The sequence below is a fragment of the Podarcis erhardii genome (genome assembly GCF_964252035.2).
Source record: "Podarcis erhardii genome assembly, chromosome: 10".
Classification (NCBI taxonomy): domain Eukaryota; kingdom Metazoa; phylum Chordata; class Lepidosauria; order Squamata; family Lacertidae; genus Podarcis; species Podarcis erhardii.
In genome coordinates, this window is record NC_138500.1 from 56193325 (window position 1) to 56210246 (window position 16922).

The 16922-nt window shown below is 42.1% G+C and overlaps 1 protein-coding gene across 9 annotated transcripts in view; it reads right to left on the bottom strand.

The window, feature by feature from the left end:
* The window catches only part of ANKRD26 (ankyrin repeat domain containing 26), a 58350-nt gene extending 42553 nt beyond the window's left edge, over positions 1-15797 (bottom strand). For 6 of the 9 annotated variants that reach the window (XR_014160503.1, XR_014160504.1, XM_081877766.1 and 3 more), the window contains exons 1-10: positions 15308-15795; positions 12111-12225; positions 11716-11889; positions 10656-10762; positions 8306-8443; positions 7830-7972; positions 2626-2659; positions 2481-2544; positions 1793-1853; positions 1487-1686 (exon numbers count right to left, since the gene is read on the bottom strand). Coding sequence is in view for 7 of the 9 variants with exons in the window: in XM_081877766.1 (XP_081733892.1) it covers positions 1487-1686; positions 1793-1853; positions 2481-2544; positions 2626-2659; positions 7830-7972; positions 8306-8443; positions 10656-10762; positions 11716-11889; positions 12111-12225; positions 15308-15567 (1296 nt within the window). In the remaining 2 variants the exon portion in view is untranslated. Of the gene's footprint in view, positions 1-408; positions 1407-1486; positions 1687-1792; positions 1854-2480; positions 2545-2625; positions 2660-7829; positions 7973-8305; positions 8444-10655; positions 10763-11715; positions 11890-12110; positions 12226-15307 lie in introns of all 9 variants that reach the window. The other 3 variants (XM_081877769.1, XM_081877765.1, XM_081877768.1) reach the window with 3 other exon arrangements.
* Between the last annotated feature and the right edge of the window lie 1125 nt (positions 15798-16922).

The following is a 16922-nucleotide window of genomic DNA, read 5'->3' on the forward strand; positions in this document are numbered from 1 at the left end:
GGTAGCCTCTGCATAGGTAGCCTATGCAGATTTTGTAGCACTGATGAAATACAATAAAGCTAGCACTTACTGGTTAACCATTACACTGCTATGTTCTGAACCAACTGCAGTTCCCAAGTAATTTTTAAGGGCAGTCATTTATAAAATGCATTATACTAGTTCAGAGGTAGCTAATGAGCCGTCTTAAATCTGTTTTGCACTACAGCTCCCTTCACCCCTAGCTGTTAGCCATGCTGACTATCCCTGCAGTGATCCAATGGCAGTTATACAAAAAATGACAGGGTGGCTAATATGAAACTATAGATTTTACCTTTAATTCACAATGCAGATTCCTTCGCTGAAGTTCATCTTTACCTTTCATTTTTTGCTTTACTACATGATTTTTTCCATCATATTATATTCACTTACTTTGGTACTAGGTTGAAAAGCTTTTTGATTTTCTTCCTCAATATTCTCACTTTTCTGAACTAGTGGTTCACATACTGCTTCTTCCAGTTCTTCTGAATCCATGTACTGTTCTTCTCCAATATTCTGATTATCCAAAAGATCAGCATCCTTGGAATTCTGTTTTCTAGATTTGTGTTTTTCAAGTTCTGTCTCAGACCCAGGATCATCAACATTTTCAATGTCATCACCCATGTTTGAATCTACCCCGTTATCACGGCAACTGCTTGAGGGAGATGAAAATGCATCTTTTGTACAATCTTTGGTTGCTTCAAAAATCTCAGATGAAGGAAAAACTTTTTTGGGGCTCTCATGTGAAATATTGGTGTTTTTCTCATTTTCTTGGAATTGGTCTCCATATTTAGAACTTTTTTCTTTTTCAAATGAGCAATTGGACAGTTCATTATTTACACTGTTAATAGCTCTATTTTCATCTGAACGTTCATATTGCCCATCAATAAAAGACACAGGGACACCAACAGATTCTTTCAGTCCTTCGTTTTGTAAATCTATTTCACTATTAGTATTAGAAGCATTTCCCTCCTGCTTAAGCTCACTGGATGCAATAGATTTTCTTCCTTCTGGTTTTTCAAAATATTCCCCTTTCACATTTTCTACCTTGCCCAAACTTTCTTCTATGTTTTCTTCACTAAAATTATTCTCCTTTTCTTCACTGAAGTTATCTTCCATTTCTGCTTTTATCCCCTCTTCATCCTCCTCCTCTCCTTCCTCTTCTTCCTCCTCTTCCATGTCTTCTTCCTCTTCCTCCTCCTCCTCCTCTTCCTCCTCTTCTTCCTCCTCCTCCTCCTCCTCTTCTTCCTCGTCTTCCTCCTCCTCCTCCTCCTCCTCACATTCTTCCTCTTCAATGATTGAAGAATCATTTGGATCATTCAATTCTTGCTTTGGGGAATTAATGGATACTGCTTGTATATTTTCTTTTGATGATTGATTATTTTCATTGTCTTTATACAAACATAAGTGGGTATAAAAATACAGATGATAAACAAATGATAGATTGAAACTTGTAAATTATTTTTTTTACCTGCTTAGGGTCCAGTTTGGGAGTCATCTGGGAACACTTTGAAAAGGAGCCGGGTGAGGACAGAACAGGATGAGGAAAGGATTGAACTTGGAACAAAGGCTTAGGAAGGGACTTTCTCAGATCTTCAGCTTCAGAATCTGATTTATTCTGTTGTGAAATGGCTATAGGTTCTGCTCTGATAATGCTACTTTTCTCATCTACTACATCAAAATACAAACACACACAAAAAATTAAACACAGGAGAAATAATTATTTTAAAAAATTGCTCAAGCAAGTTATGCTAAACCTGTTTTACAGGCAACTTACCATTTTTCTTGATTTGCTGGGAAAGATTCATTATCTGAGCCAAACTTGGTTTCTCTGGTTTCTGGAAACAAAATTTAAGCACATTAAGATTTAGCTGAACTAACACTTCATATATTATATTTTTAACAAGGCGACATTATGTTGTTTCTTTCTCAGCAGTGGGTGAAGAAAGCTCCAAGACATTTACATAATGATCCATCACTGGAGTTATCAATCAATGGATCAATCAACCAGTGTTTATTATGGCAAACAGCCAGCCTATTTAAACCATAATTTCTGCATAATTTTCTACATAAACAATAAAAACGATCGATCTGGGGTTTAATAATCAATATATTAATTAAGTGTACTTAAAATATGTACATCGCTGGAGTTAGAGTTTGCAAACAGGGGAAAACTCGCAAGCGAACAGAAAACACTGATCACACTGGTTGCGGTATAGATAAAGGTAAAAGGACCCCTGACCATTAGGTCCAGTCGTGACCGACTCTGGGGTTGCGGCGCTCATCTCGCTTTCTTGGCTGAGGGAGCCAGCGTATAGCTTCCGGGTCATGTGGCCAGCATGACTAAGCTGCTACTGGCGAACCAGAGCAGCGCATGGTTGAGGTATGGTGTAGTAAAAATAGCAGGTGGTGGACCCAAGTCTAACAGGTTATGGTTCAACTGACTTCTGCAAGTTATAACATACCTTAGGACTGAAATCTTCTTCTTCTGAAGAAATCCAGCTGTCATTATCTGCTTTTCCAGAATCTCTGAAATGAACATTTAAAAATCAGAATAAAAATCCAGTTTTGTAGAACTAATTTTATCAAAGAGCAGATGTAAAATCTTACCTGAATGAATCTCCAAAGGAATGGTCATCAATAACTGTTTAAAAAGCATGCACAATAAAAACATAAAAATCAAGACAATGAACAAACTTTAAGGAACAATTTCAGTTAAAATGTTTTAAACTGTACAAATCTCTAAAGATATGAAGGTACAAAGATAAATTATCTTTAAAAATCTGAAAATAACTGTCTTGTGCACTTTTGTACATGTTCACTAGCTAAATAAAAAACAGCAAGCACGGATCTAAGATCCCCCCATTGTAAAGCTTATCGCTCCCTATGGTATTGGGAATGGTGGAAATGCATGACCATTTAGCATACAAATCCATAATCAACAATATACATGGATACAAGTGTGCATGAATAGAAGGATCTATGTAAACACAACTCCTTTTCAAGTCGTGGCTTTTTGACTGCATCAATGTAGAAAAATGGCTCCATAGGCATATCTTTATTTTAATTGTGAAGTTGTCTTTAAAGCCAAAGTACAAGAAAGTTTCACATTCAGAGATGCCTTAATATGTATTTGGAGCCTTGTTGAAAGGCAGGTCAGATTTTTTTTTTTTTTTAAAAATCAATCAATAAAACAAGCACACAAGCCACTTTCCATGTTGGGAGTAATTCTGAGCACTCACACTATCTCAGTTGGGAAATTCTGAGGGAAAAGAAATCAGGGCTTTCCCCCAAGAGTTATCCAAAGCTCAAAAACTTCTGGTTTATGGAAGTTCTACCATTGTCAGCTCTATTGTCTTCCAAAATTACTTGTTTCAGGGGCAGGGGTGAGTAGGAAATGCAAAGTACTTTTCCTAAATTTCCAGCTCTCTGCAAAGGAAGCTTCTGAGCCTGTTCATCATGCAAGAGAACTCTGGAAATTCTCTCCCCCCCTCCCAATAGATAATTCAAGGAGATTGAAGAACATCACTTCCCATAACAGGCTGAAAAGGAATGAGAAGCTACACAGAAGAAACAGCCCACATCCTAACACTGGATAGTGCATGGAGAAACAACTTTCAGAGACCAAAGATACAATTCACTCATCCAAATTACCTCTGCTGACATGTAACACTGTGAGCTCTAGTTAAGCAAGGCCATTACCCTATGGATGAGAAGTTCCTCACTGCCTGAGGAACATTCTCTGTGAAGCTTAGACAATGCCATCATGTGCACAATGGGAGCTCTAGCATACAGTGGATCCAAGTAGCACAGAACAGCAACAATTGCTTCTAAATCATTCACTCTTGAAGAGAACAAGATACTAAGGGCTAAATTAGATGATAGGTAAAATGAAAAATTGCATTTCGCATTTCTGCATTTTAAAACAAATTGCAGATATGGGGATGTTGATCAGACCCATGTCCATGAAAGATAAAACTGATGTTTATAGCAACTTCTTTCCCAGGAGGAAAAGCATTGGGGGGCGGGGGGAATGACAACTATGGCAGGGGGAGAGGATTTAAGCATCCATCCTTGGTTGCCGTATTTCTCAATCCTGACACACACAAATCCATCATCTAGTTTGGCCGTTATTTCCACATCAGCTTGCTACAATTGAACTATATACTACGGATTTTCTAAAAGCAGTAAGCACAAACCAAAGCAGGGAATCTGAATTAAAAATCTAAATCTAAATGAATCATTACATATTTGACCCTTGGAGACTGTTATACCTTTCCCTGAATCTCCTTCTGTGTGACTGAGTGTCAGGTGCACTTGTCTATCTATTTAGGCCAAGGCATGGAAGGAATAGATAAAAACAGTGAATTCATAAAACAATTACAAATATAGAAACACAAATACACATATAAACTAACAAGTCATTCAATGTAATGAGTATGCTGCAATGAAAAACAAACCACCAATTCAAGTTCAAGAAAGGCAAATCATCCAACGCTCTCCCACACTCAGATATTTGGATTTCTCCACTTCTCATAAAAGATCAAAGACACAACTAGAGATAAAAAATGTAGTTTGGAAAGATGTAGCTGATACATTTAGTTCTCTGCTTGGGAATACTGTATCTGATCACTACATTAATAGATATGATTCCCCCGCCTTCTAAATAGACGTTACCAATACAGGGCATGAAAGTTTTCCATTCCATTTAGCATTATTTGCTGGTGAATCTGGAGCTGGTCTTAACAAGTGTGAAAGCACATTTTTTCTCCTTACATATTTTGGTAGATTACATATATTAATGTATTGAGATGAATATGCTAACATTCTTGTCTTATTTCTCAGGAGGCACTTCTAAGATAGCAGTATAAGTCCAGCTGAGATACATGGGGCTCACTTCCAGTTAAATGAGTATAGGATTGCAGCTTCTCAGGATACAAAGCGGATGGGCCTATCTAATCCTCCTGAACCTTCCAGCATTAGGGTATGTTACAACAACCAAAATAAATTCTCTCATGCTACAAACTTACTCTAGAGCAATTTATAAACACCAATTAAGAAGAGAAACATTAGTATTCACTTTTGTTATATACACAAGCAGGAAGCTTCCTGATCATTCCTTTTTTTTTTTTTTAAAAAAAAGGGACAATGTTGAAGGAAAGACTTACATTGTATCAGTGTTTCCTAAGAAATGAAAATGAAATTTTAACAGTTGGAAAACACCAAACTAAGCAGTTAAAACAGGATTAAGGGGCACATGAGGCATACACACACACACACACACATACATATATGTAAAAAGGGTAAATGTAAAGGATCCCTGGACAGTAGGATGCAGAAACAAATGTCTGCCCCCCAACAGCCCCCTGCACAACAATTGAGCTTGTGACATTAGGAGCAACAGAAGGTTTTTTTAAAAAATAAGCCCAACTGCTGAGGAGGGAGGGGAAGATGTGCAGCAAAAGGAGAGCCGAGGAGGAAAAACTTAACCCTCCACATGTACTGCAATGCCATCAAATATTCATCCCATGCAGCACTTAATTAGGCTTGGTGGGGGCGGGGAAGTATCTCAATGGCTCCAACAAAACAGCATTTTTAAGCCCAATTACTGTGCAAGGGTGTGAGGATCCTTGTTGAGATTACAGATTTGGAGGGAAAGATTAACTAACTGTAAAGAGGGTGTTGACAGTAAGTCTACATGTGTATGTGCATGTCTCTCTCGGTGTATAAGGGCTGTGGGCATGACTGAGTGTTATAAACATGTTACTTGTGAATATGCAGCAATTTGCATATGTGCGCTAGGAGACTCATCCACTTTTTAATAAAACAAATTCCTTCCAGTAGCACCTTAAAGACCAACTAAGTCAGTTCTTGGTATGAGCTTTCGTGTGCATGCACACTTCTTCAGATACTGTGTATCTGAAGAAGTGTGCATGCACACGAAAGCTCATACCAAGAACTGACTTAGTTGGTCTTTAAGGTGCTACTGGAAGGAATTTGTTTTGTTTTGACTATGGCAGACCAACACGGCTACCTATCTGTAACTGCCACTTTTTTATGTTAGTCCTGACCATGGCTGATATGCAGCCCCTGGCAGCTTAGACGTTAGAAAACGCAACCCTTGGACCCGAAAAGATTTTCTACCCCTGGTTTACACTATGATAATTATGGTTAAAGAAATACGTATCCAACCTAGATTCCACCAGCTTATAGCTACTTTCTATGAGCACTGTTCATTTGGCTGTTTTGATACCACTATTGAGAACCCAGGGCTGTTGTTCAAATTGAATGCTGTTGGCAAGCTTGATATGCAGCCAGAAATTAAGCTGCCATCTCTCATTCCACAGTGCATTCAGAGACGTTATTACTATCATCATCATCATCATCATCATCATCATCATTTAATATATGAATCACTTCCCATGAGGGATCCTGCAGCAATTTACAATATTACTAGAAGTCAATAACCACGACTCTTAGGTTTCTACTGCAGAAGTGACAGCACAAAGATATGAGATGAAATGCTGGCTGAAGCAAAGTTTCGATGTCCCACCCAAAAAAGCACCCCTTTCAGTTTAACATGCTATGTTTAGGGATTTCCATGGTCACTTAAGCTCCAAAATGCTGGGAAGTTACAGCTGCTAAGGGCCACATCCTTAGCAATGTTTTATTTAGGCAATATGAATATGGCATGGTATCATATGTTTTGGTTAGCTGAAGTTTCACCACTACCTTAAAGCTTTCAGTGGCAGGGGGGTAGACTTAAGCCCCAGACTTCTCTGTACACCAGAAAATGCAACTGAATCTATCATGCAACCAAAGCTACTGAACTTGCAAGCAATACCCTCCACACAGAATGACAGAGCTAGAAGTGACCTTGTAATTCATCTTTCCTTTTAACCCATTAAATAAGTGAAGAGGCAGGATGTGTTGCACTAGTTGCAGCATGATGTCTCACATGAAGGTAGGTATATAATGTTTCAAAGCAGCATTGTGGCAATCATTTTTCGTATCAGGGCCTAGCTCTGTAAATATACACATGCACTAAGTTTGCAGATCAAAGAGTGAACCTTCCTTGCAAGATTCTGAACTTCTTTTTATTTTAATAAGCAGACACCCCACAAAGAATAAAAAAAGTAATCCTAGTGTACTGCTGTTTTGATTCTTGTCCCTTGTCATGGAATTTGCTTCTCTCCAAACTGACCACCCCTTCCCAAGTCCCACCCCACCCCCTTTCCCCATTGGGGGAGATATTATGATTAAGTTCAGGATTACAATGAGGGTTTAAGAGGACAAATACTTATTAATTACTTCTATAAAGTGTGTGTATAAACTTAAATGCTTAAATGCGATATTTTTTACTAAGCAGCCAGCGACACAAAGTAACTGCAATATTATAGAAGCTGTTCTATTCTAGCCCCTCAAATATGGCATACCTTTAACTAAGTTTGCATATAGCTACAGTGTAATTCTGTAGCCTAAAGCCTGAATTCTTCAGGTGCCATAAACTTTAAGAAATCCTTAGATGCACACACACTCATTCTGCACTATATTAACATACTGTACAGGCTTGTTTCAGGATGAAAACTCAACAACCCCTACTACTCTGCAATGAACAAGGGTTTAAACTGACCTTCAAATTCCCTTCCAACTCTCATCATTTTGTGAATATTATTAGTTCCAAGTTGGGTACTTGAAACATAGAAAGGGTAGCTTCAGTTTGCCTGATCACTTCAGTTGCATAGATTCCATGTCGGAACAAGGAGAGATTCTCTTGTTTTAGTATATAAAATTTTTAGTATATAAAATCGTACCTTCTTTGTTTGTAGCTGGTGCGCCCAACATGCCAGAATATCCAGGTTTTTCTGGGCTGCTCAATAAAGTTAATACTTTTTTATCTCCAGAGCTCTGTTCTTTATTTTTGTAGTTCGAAAATTCAGATACATATTGCAGAAGACTAAGGGGTAGAAGGGAGATAATATTTACAAATCATGACAATACAAACAATTGATTCTTCAGAAGGGAATAAGAACATACCTCAAACCAGAAGAACAGTTTTACATCAACTCAAGGAGTAAAACCCTAACTTTTGCAAGGGTCTTTGACTTTCTAAAGATCCACTCTCACATAACAGTTGATCCATTTATTTATTTGTGCGTGCGTGCGTGCGTGCGTGCGTGCGCAAGTAGCTAGATAATTAGATATTTTCATTCCAGCAATGATTGAAGAAATTCAACCTATTTATTTTATGGTCAATGAATAATCTTAAATGTTAGAAATAAAAGCTTACATGGGATCTCCGCTATTCAGAGCATAATCCTTTGTTGACCATCCACTTCCATCTCTATGAAAAACATCTGAGCCATGTCGAAGAAGAATGTTTGTTAAATCACGGTTTTTTTCAGAAGCAGCAGTCAACAGTGGAGTTCTGAAACAGAAAGGGCAAGAACGGCTGAATTTTATTGATGAATTTAACTTAGATCTTCTACCCACTGCTGGTTAACAGAACAATACAAACCAAGATCTGCTACACTGAAAATAATGTAGATAAGGCAAGGCATCCCTCCACCCAGCTTTGTCAAACTCTGCCAGTAGTGTGTGGGACCAGTGTTGCAGAATTCTCAACTGTGCCTATCTAAATCCAGCACAAGTGTAAGCTACCACTAGTGGAATCCCTGCCACTAGTAGTCAGGGTATACTCACAGAATCTGGTGTTTTGGGGTGGGCGCCTGCCTGATATCAATAGGCAGGGAGTTCCAAAGTGCAGATGCTGCCACACCAAAAGACTGATTTTACAAATGTGGCACATGTATTATGTGGCACCTGTATTAGTGCTGATTCCGCCGATCAAACTGGTCAAGTGGGCATATATGAGGTAAGGCGATCTTGCAGGTGAATTGGTCCCAAGTTCCTAAGGGCTTTATATACTAATAGTAACAGCTTGAAGAAATCAGCAACCAGTGTGAATCTGAGCACAGGTGTTATATACTGACAAGGTCTCACGCCTATCAGCAACTGTGCTGCACCATTCTGCACTAAATGCAGCTTCTGAATCAGGTACAAGGGAAGCCCCACATAGAGCACATTACAAGACTGGAGTGAAGGTGTAAATGGAGGTGTAAAGCAGGTTGCCAAAAAGGACGGAGTAGGAAGCATGGAAATGAGAGTCAAGAAGAAAGCAGGGACATGAAAGGGTGGGCAGCACAGGAAGGAAATTGCATGCAGATATTCTCTTTTTTTGGTCAAGATTAGGTCAAGATTAGGCTACTATATTGGTACACCAGCAAAGCAACATTTCAGAATGAGATTCAAAGTCTATTCACTGCAGCAGCCTTTGTCCACATTAGCATACTAGTTAAAGGTTGTGAAATTCTACTGCGAGAATAAAAACATGGAGAGCTGGCAATTATTAAGAACAGACCCTACCTCAATCCACTCCAAAGGGTTGGAGGAACCTTCAAAGCAGATTGCTGGGGGGTCTACAGGGCACGTGCAAGAACTTTTGTTGCAAGAGTAGAAGTAGTTCTGCAAGTGCAATTACTTTCTTGCATACAACCCATAGTCTCTTCATATATTACAATTCATGGGACAGAAACTGCAACAGTTTTCTTTAGAAATCATAGAATCATAGAGTTGGAAGAGACCACAAGGGCCATCAAGTCCAACCCCCTGCCAAGCAGGTAACACCATCAGAGCACTGCTGACATATGGTTGTCAAGCCTCTGCTTAAAGACCTCCAAAGAAGGAGACTCCACCACACTCCTTGGCAGCAAATTCCACTGTCGAACAGCTCTTACTGTCAGGAAGTTCTTCCTAATGTTTAGGTGGAATCTTCTTTCTTGTAGTTTGGATCCATTGCTCCGTGTCCGCTTCTCTGGAGCAGCAGAAAACAACCTTTCTCCCTCCTCTATGTGACATCCTTTTATATATTTGAACATGGCTATCATATCACCCCTTAACGTCCTCTTCTCCAGGCGAAACATGCCCAGCTCCCTTAGCCGTTCCTCATAAGGCATCGTTTCCAGGCCTTTGACCATTTTGGTTGCCCTCCTCTGGACATGTTCCAGTTTGTCAGTGTCCTTCTTGAACTGTGGTGCCCAGAACTGGACACAGTACTCCAGGTGAGGTCTGACCAGAGCAGAATACAGTGGCACTATTACTTCCCTTGATCTAGATGCTATACTCCTATTGATGCAGCCCAGAACTGCATTGGCTTTTTTAGCTGCCGCGTCACACTGTTGGCTCATGTCAAGTTTGTGGTCAACCAAGACTCCTAGATCCTTTTCACATGTACTGCTCTCAAGTCAGGTGTCACCCATCTTGTATTTGTGCCTCTCATTTTTTTTGCCCAAGTGCAATACTTTACATTTCTCCCTGTTAAAATTCATCTTGTTTGTTTTGGCCCAGTTCTCTAATCTGTCAAGGTCGTTTTGAAGTGTGATCCTGTCCTCTGGGGTGTTAGCCACCCCTCCCAGTTTGGTGTCATCTGCAAATTTGATCAGGATGCCCTTGAGTCCATCATCCAAGTCGTTGATAAAGATGTTGAATAAGACCCGGCCCAAGACAGAACCCTGTGGCATCCCACTCGTCACCCCACTAGTCTTTAAGTCTTTAGATCAGATAAATGAGCCAGACTGTACCTTCCTGAATTATCTGTGGCATTTACAGAAGCTCCTTCTTCCAAAAGAAACTCTACAATTTCTCGATTGTTTTCTGTGACAGCAACAATTAGAGGAGTATTCCCATCCTGTAAGCATAAAACTGAATTAGCAGACAAAATTTGCAATACACACATATTTACTGTTTTCCATAGAACTTGAGGACATTTGTGTGTGGACCAAAGTTGTCTGCCTCCAACAGAGCTTGCACAAAGTAAGGTGGGAGAACTCCAAGTCTGAAGGTGAGGGGAGCTCCTTTAGACAGTGTTCTTCAATCCAGAGTTCTCAGATATTGTTGAACAAAAACCCCACCATCCCCAACAGCTTGCTAAGCTGTCTAGGGATGACCGAAATTGAAGTCCAACACAGCTGGGAACCCTATAATATAATATAATATAATATAATATAATATAATATAATATAATATAATATAATATAATATAATATAATATAATAATTAATATAATATAATAATATAATAATAATATAAGGTTCCCAGCTATGTTATATTATATTATATTATAATTAAAATTTATATACCACCCTATACTCACAGGTCTCATTGAAGAATACTGCCTTAAGAAAGGCCTCTAGGGCTTTGTGCACCCAAACTAGTACTATACAAGGTGCTAAAAGCACATAGGATGGCTTCAGGCTTCTTTGAATTACTCTCTTCCCACTTCAGTAACCACCGGCAGGACAGGGCAGTGCCACCCCCTAATTACTCTGAGTAGGTCTCTCTCTTCTCCTTCCTGTTCCCACAGAGGGGGAATAATTTGAATAATATCGCACTCAACCCAGAACCAGCATGCTATGCTTTCACATGAATGCTTGGTAAATTGTACATGTTGCACTTGTTGATTGGGGCTGGGTGGGTAATATACAAAAGTTACTCATTACAATGTTCTCTTGCCACAAAAGACAAGTTGCATGCAAGTTGACAACATAAGCAAAATTATTTTTATTCAATAAACTATTTTAACATTCAAAAGAGCATTCAGAAGTAAAAATTATTTTATGGTATTCAGCTAATTTACTTTACCTCATTCTGTGCTTCAATATCAGCATTATATTTAAGGAGATGTTTTGTAACAGCTATACCAGAATTAGCAGCAGCAAAGTGGAGGGCAGTATTACTGTGAGCATCCACAATATTAGGGTCTGCTCCGTTCTCAAGCAGATAAATTGCACAAAATTCCTGCTGGCATTGTACAGCCTGCAACAATTAAAGAAAGGAAATTAGGCCCACAAATTATGTTAATACAAACAAATATTTAATGCTGTCAGAATTTAATGAAACATGAAGAAATAACTTTAACTTTATAATAATTAACTTGTTGATGGTTGTCATTAACAAAAAAAGTGGTACTAAACTGGCATTTTCAACTAGATATGGCATTTATAGAATGTGGTATTGTATTACTGCTTCATACATACCTTCATTAATGGAGTCTTCCCTTCATTATCACGGAAATTTAGTTGGCATTTGTTGCCTACCAAGAAAGCAACAATATCTGTATATCCACCAGCACAGGCAAGATGCAAAGGTGTTCTGGAAGGCATACCATTAAGTACAATCAATACATCACTCAGAACTGCAAGAGTTTTTCCTATGTGTTATTTGACTTAATATTTGTTATCTTACACTTTTGGTTTTGCCCATTTCCCCCTCACAACAACCCTAAAAGTAAAGCCTGAGAGATTATTGATTGACACAGTTATTAAACTTCACAGGACAAGTATGGACACAACTTAATAAAGACTCCCCACACCTACTGTTTCTCGTGGTCAATATTAGTGCATTATTTACATTATTTTTTTATTAAGTAAAAAGTTGCAAGAAGTTAACAGGTGCCTGAAAATAGTGAGGCAAGAACAACCCCAAGGAATGTACAGTTGTACCTCGGGTTAAGTACTTAATTTGTTCTGGAGGTCTGTACTTAACCTGAAACTGTTCTTAACCTGAAGCACCACTTTAGCTAATGGGGCCTCCTGCTGCCACTGCGTTGCCGGAGCACGATTTCTGTTCTCATCCTGAAGCAAAGTTCTTAACCTGAAGCACTATTTCTGGGTTAGCAGAGTGTGTAACCTGAAGCGTATGTAACCTGAAGCGTATGTAACCCGAGGTACCACTGTACTGAAGGGGCTGAAGACTCCAAGACTGCTTTACACAATCCCTGCATTCTACCCTGTAAGGGAAACATCATGCAAATGACCAATTATTTCCTACTCAGAAGCATCTTTAGCTGCTTCTTTTTAAGACACATAGTTTAGCTATGCTCCTATTCATGTAATGTTAGGGGTAGACTTTGGTAATCTTTCATAATATGGCCTCCTGTGTGAGCCCAAAATTTGGCACCCCCTAATAAATATTCCCAATCACAAAACTTCTCAATTTTGCACCCCCTCAGTTCAGCACCCTGTGCGAGGGAACTGCCCGACCCACCCTAAATCCAGATGTTAAGCATTCAAAGGCGTTATGTGATCTTTGCAGGGGTGCCAACTTAAATAAAATATTGGGGGGGGGGAGGAAAGCTGTGCCCCGCATAACAGATCACATGGTGCAGCACACATACACATTTGAATGGCAATGCCCCTCAACTTGGGGGGTGGCCCTCTCAAATATTTTATTGGGGATGGCCTGAATGGACCTTGGCCCCTAGGAGTTGGCGCCTATGGATCTTTGGACACAAGTGCACCACTGAAAAAGTGCTCTGGCGTCCAGGATGCAGTGGGTTCAGGGTCAGGAACCAACCAAGGTGGTGCCCGAATTCGTTGTTTAGGGGTACTGCCCCCCCTCAACTTAGCCTACCTCACCGGGCTACTGTGAAGATACAGCGGAGTGACTGCTGCGTATATCACCCTGCCCTTCTTCCAGGGGTGCCAACTTGAATAAAATATTGGACGATAACAGGTAAGCCCCACCCCGCATAATCAATCAACAAGACATGGTGCACACACATCACTTGAATAGCCATGCCCAGCAACTTGGGGGGTGGGGGCTGGCCCCCTCAAATGTTTTAGGGGGGGGCAAAGTGACCTCAGCCCCTAGGAGTTGGCTCCTACAGATCTTTGAACGACTGAAAAAGTGCTCCGGCATCCAGGATTCGGATGCAGAGGGTTCAGAGCCAGGCACCGAGCAAGGAGGGGATTGAATGAATTCCTTGCTTAGGGGGTACTATCACTCTCTCTCTCGACATGGCCTACCTCATAGGGCTACTGTGAAAATACAGTGACTGTTGCATAGATCACCTGGCACTCCTTCAATTGGTGCCAACTTGAATCAAGTATTGGGGAGATGAGGAATGGCCCCCTCAAATATTTTAAGGGGGGGGGGAGGCCAAAGTGACCTCAACCTCTAGGAGCTGGCTCCAGTACGTTTCCGAGCACAATTTAAAGTGTTGGTGTTGACCTTTAAAGCCCTAAACGGCCTCGGCCCAGTATACCTGAAGGAGCGTCTCCACCCCCATCATTCTGCCCGGACGCTGAGGTCCAGCGCCAAGAGCCTTCTGGCGGTTCTCTCACTGCGAGAAGCAAAGCTACAAGGAACCAGGCAGAGGGCCTTCTTGGTAGTGGCGCCCGCCCTGTGGAAGGCCCTCCCATCAGATGTCAAAGAGATAAATAACTACCTGACATTCAGAAGACATCTGAAGGCAGCCCTGTTCAGGGAAGTTTTTAATGTGTGACATTTTAGTGTATTTTTGGTCTTTGTTGGAAGCCACCCAGAGTGGCTGGGGAAACCCAGCCAGATGGGCGGGGTACAAATAATAAATTATTATTATGGATCTTTGAACCACTGAAAAAGCAATCTCCGGCATTCAGGATGAGAATGCAGAGGGTTCAGGGCCACCGACCAAGGAGGGGACTGAATTCCTTGCTTTGGGATACTGTCACTCACTCACTCACTCTCGACTTGGCATACCTCACAGGGCTACTGTGAAGATACAGTGGAGTGACTGTACAGTGGTACCTCGGGTTAAGTACTTAATTCGTTCTGGAGGTCCATTCTTAACCTGAAGCATTTTAGCTAATGGGGCCTCCCGCTGTACCCACTATTTCTGGGTTAGCGGAGTCTGTAACCTGAAGCATATGTAACCTGAAGTGTATGTAACCCGAGGTACCACTGTACTTGGAAAGAGAGAGAGAAGTTTGTGCAGCACTTGTAAGATAACTGTGGTTCTCCCAAGTCAAAAACATGGGGATCCATATGCAGTACTAGCTGCAGCTTCTGAATACAGTGGTACCTCGGGTTAAGAACTTAATTCATTCTGAAGGTCTGTTCTTAACCTGAAATTGCTCTTAACCTGAGGTACCACTTTAGCTAATGGGGCCTCCCACTGCTGCCACGCCGCCACCCAATTTCTGTTCTCGGCCTGAAGCAAAGTTCTTAACCCAAGGTACTATATCTGGGTTAGTGGAGCGTCTGTAACCTGAAGCGTCTGTAACCCGAGGTACTACTGGATCTTCAAAGGAAGCAGCAGCAGGCCAAGCTGAGAGCCAAACCGTGGAGGAGGAGGAGGAGGTCTATATTCCCGAAACAACAACAACAACAACAACAATAATAATATGCCAAGAAGCCTCCTCCGCCTCAGATTCGGGTAGGGGGTGCCTTTGCCGCGGCTCTCCCTCATCACCTGGAGTCCTTATCCGGCTCGTTGATGTCGTGCCTCTGTACGAGCCGCTGCACGTCGCCCAGGCACCCTTCGGCCGCTGCCCGGTGCAGCTGGCCCAACTCTTTCTTCCGCACCACGTAGGCGCCATCGCTGGCGAGGCACGAGGCGCAGGCGGACACGACAACCTCGCCGACCGCTTCGCTAGACGCCGCCGCCGCCGCCGGCTGCTGCTCCGCCGCCCGCCTCTTCTTGAGCCTCAAGATCCCCTTCAGCCTCTTCATCCCTGTCGGCGGAGGCCGGGGGAAGGGAAGCGGGGCAGCGGCGGCGGCGGCGGGGCTCTCGGGGGGCGCAGCCGCCGGCCGACTGGACTCCCTCTCGCCGGGAAACGAAAGCGGCCCCTGACAGACATTCAACGGCCCATTGGCTAAACTGGGGATTGGGGTGGGAGGAGAAGGCCGTCCGCGCGAGCCGCCAACCGCCGCCTCAGAACCGCGACGGTGGGCGGGGCGAGGAAGGCGCGGCTCGCAGCCAAGGCAACGGCTTTTTCCTCGGGGCGCAGCTACGCATGCGCTCGAAGAGAAAGGCTTTCCGGCAGCGAGGTCGCTTCCTTTTAAAGTGGCGCATGCGCGGCTGCGCTTGAAAGTTCCTCGGGTTCTCTTCCTCCCAGCCGATCTTCAGTGCGCGTGGCTGGGTTGCCACGTGAGTTGCGTGCGAAGCCTCGGTTTGCCCCAGGGTTAAATGAGGAGGACTGCACGCGTGGCAAAAACTCTCTGTGACTTTATTTCATGTACTTTGGTTTCACACTACTGTGCCCCATAGCTGTCAACGTTTCCCCATTTTGAGTATTTTTTTTTAATTAAAGATTTTCTTGTTTTACAGAAGTATGTGTAATGTCTCTCGTATTTTTTCCATATAACATTTTTACAAATCCGTTTCATTTGTTGAGACATTAGGGGGAGAAAAAAGGGGGGTGGAAGGGGGGAAGATGGGTGTGGGTGGGGGAAGGGTACCTCGGGTTACATACGCTTCAGGTTACAGATGCTTCAGGTTACAGACTCCGCTAATCCAGAAATATTGCTTCAGGTTAAGAACTTTGCTTCAGGATGAGAACAGAAATCATGCTCCGGCAGCAGGGCGGCAGCAGGAGACCCCATTAGCTAAAGTGGTGCTTTAGGTTAAGAACAGTTTCAGGTTAAGAACAGTTTCAGGTTAAGAACAGTTTCAGGTTAAGAATGGAGCTCTGGAACGAATTAAGTACTTAACCCGAGGTACCACTGTACTGCTGTGTATTGCTGAAGCCTTGTGAGGCAGCGGTGCGGCAGGTGGCGGTGCTGTGTGTGGCAGTCAGCTCAGCGGGATCCCATCCTCATCGCCAGTGAAATGTACTCAGAGTCGAGAGTGGATTTCATGCTCTTTATTCAGCTCATAGTGGTGAGGAAGAATGAAAGTTCCCCCAGAACGTCTGCTTTATATACGTTATTTACACAGTGGGCCCCACGTGATTGGCTAATTCCGGGATTCTCCTGTAGGCCAATCAGGTTGCGGATTCACTTCCACCTGGAGCTGGATTGGGTGGCTCCTGTGGACCAATCAGACTGCTGCATTCTGGATCCTATTCTAAGACCAATCAGACTGC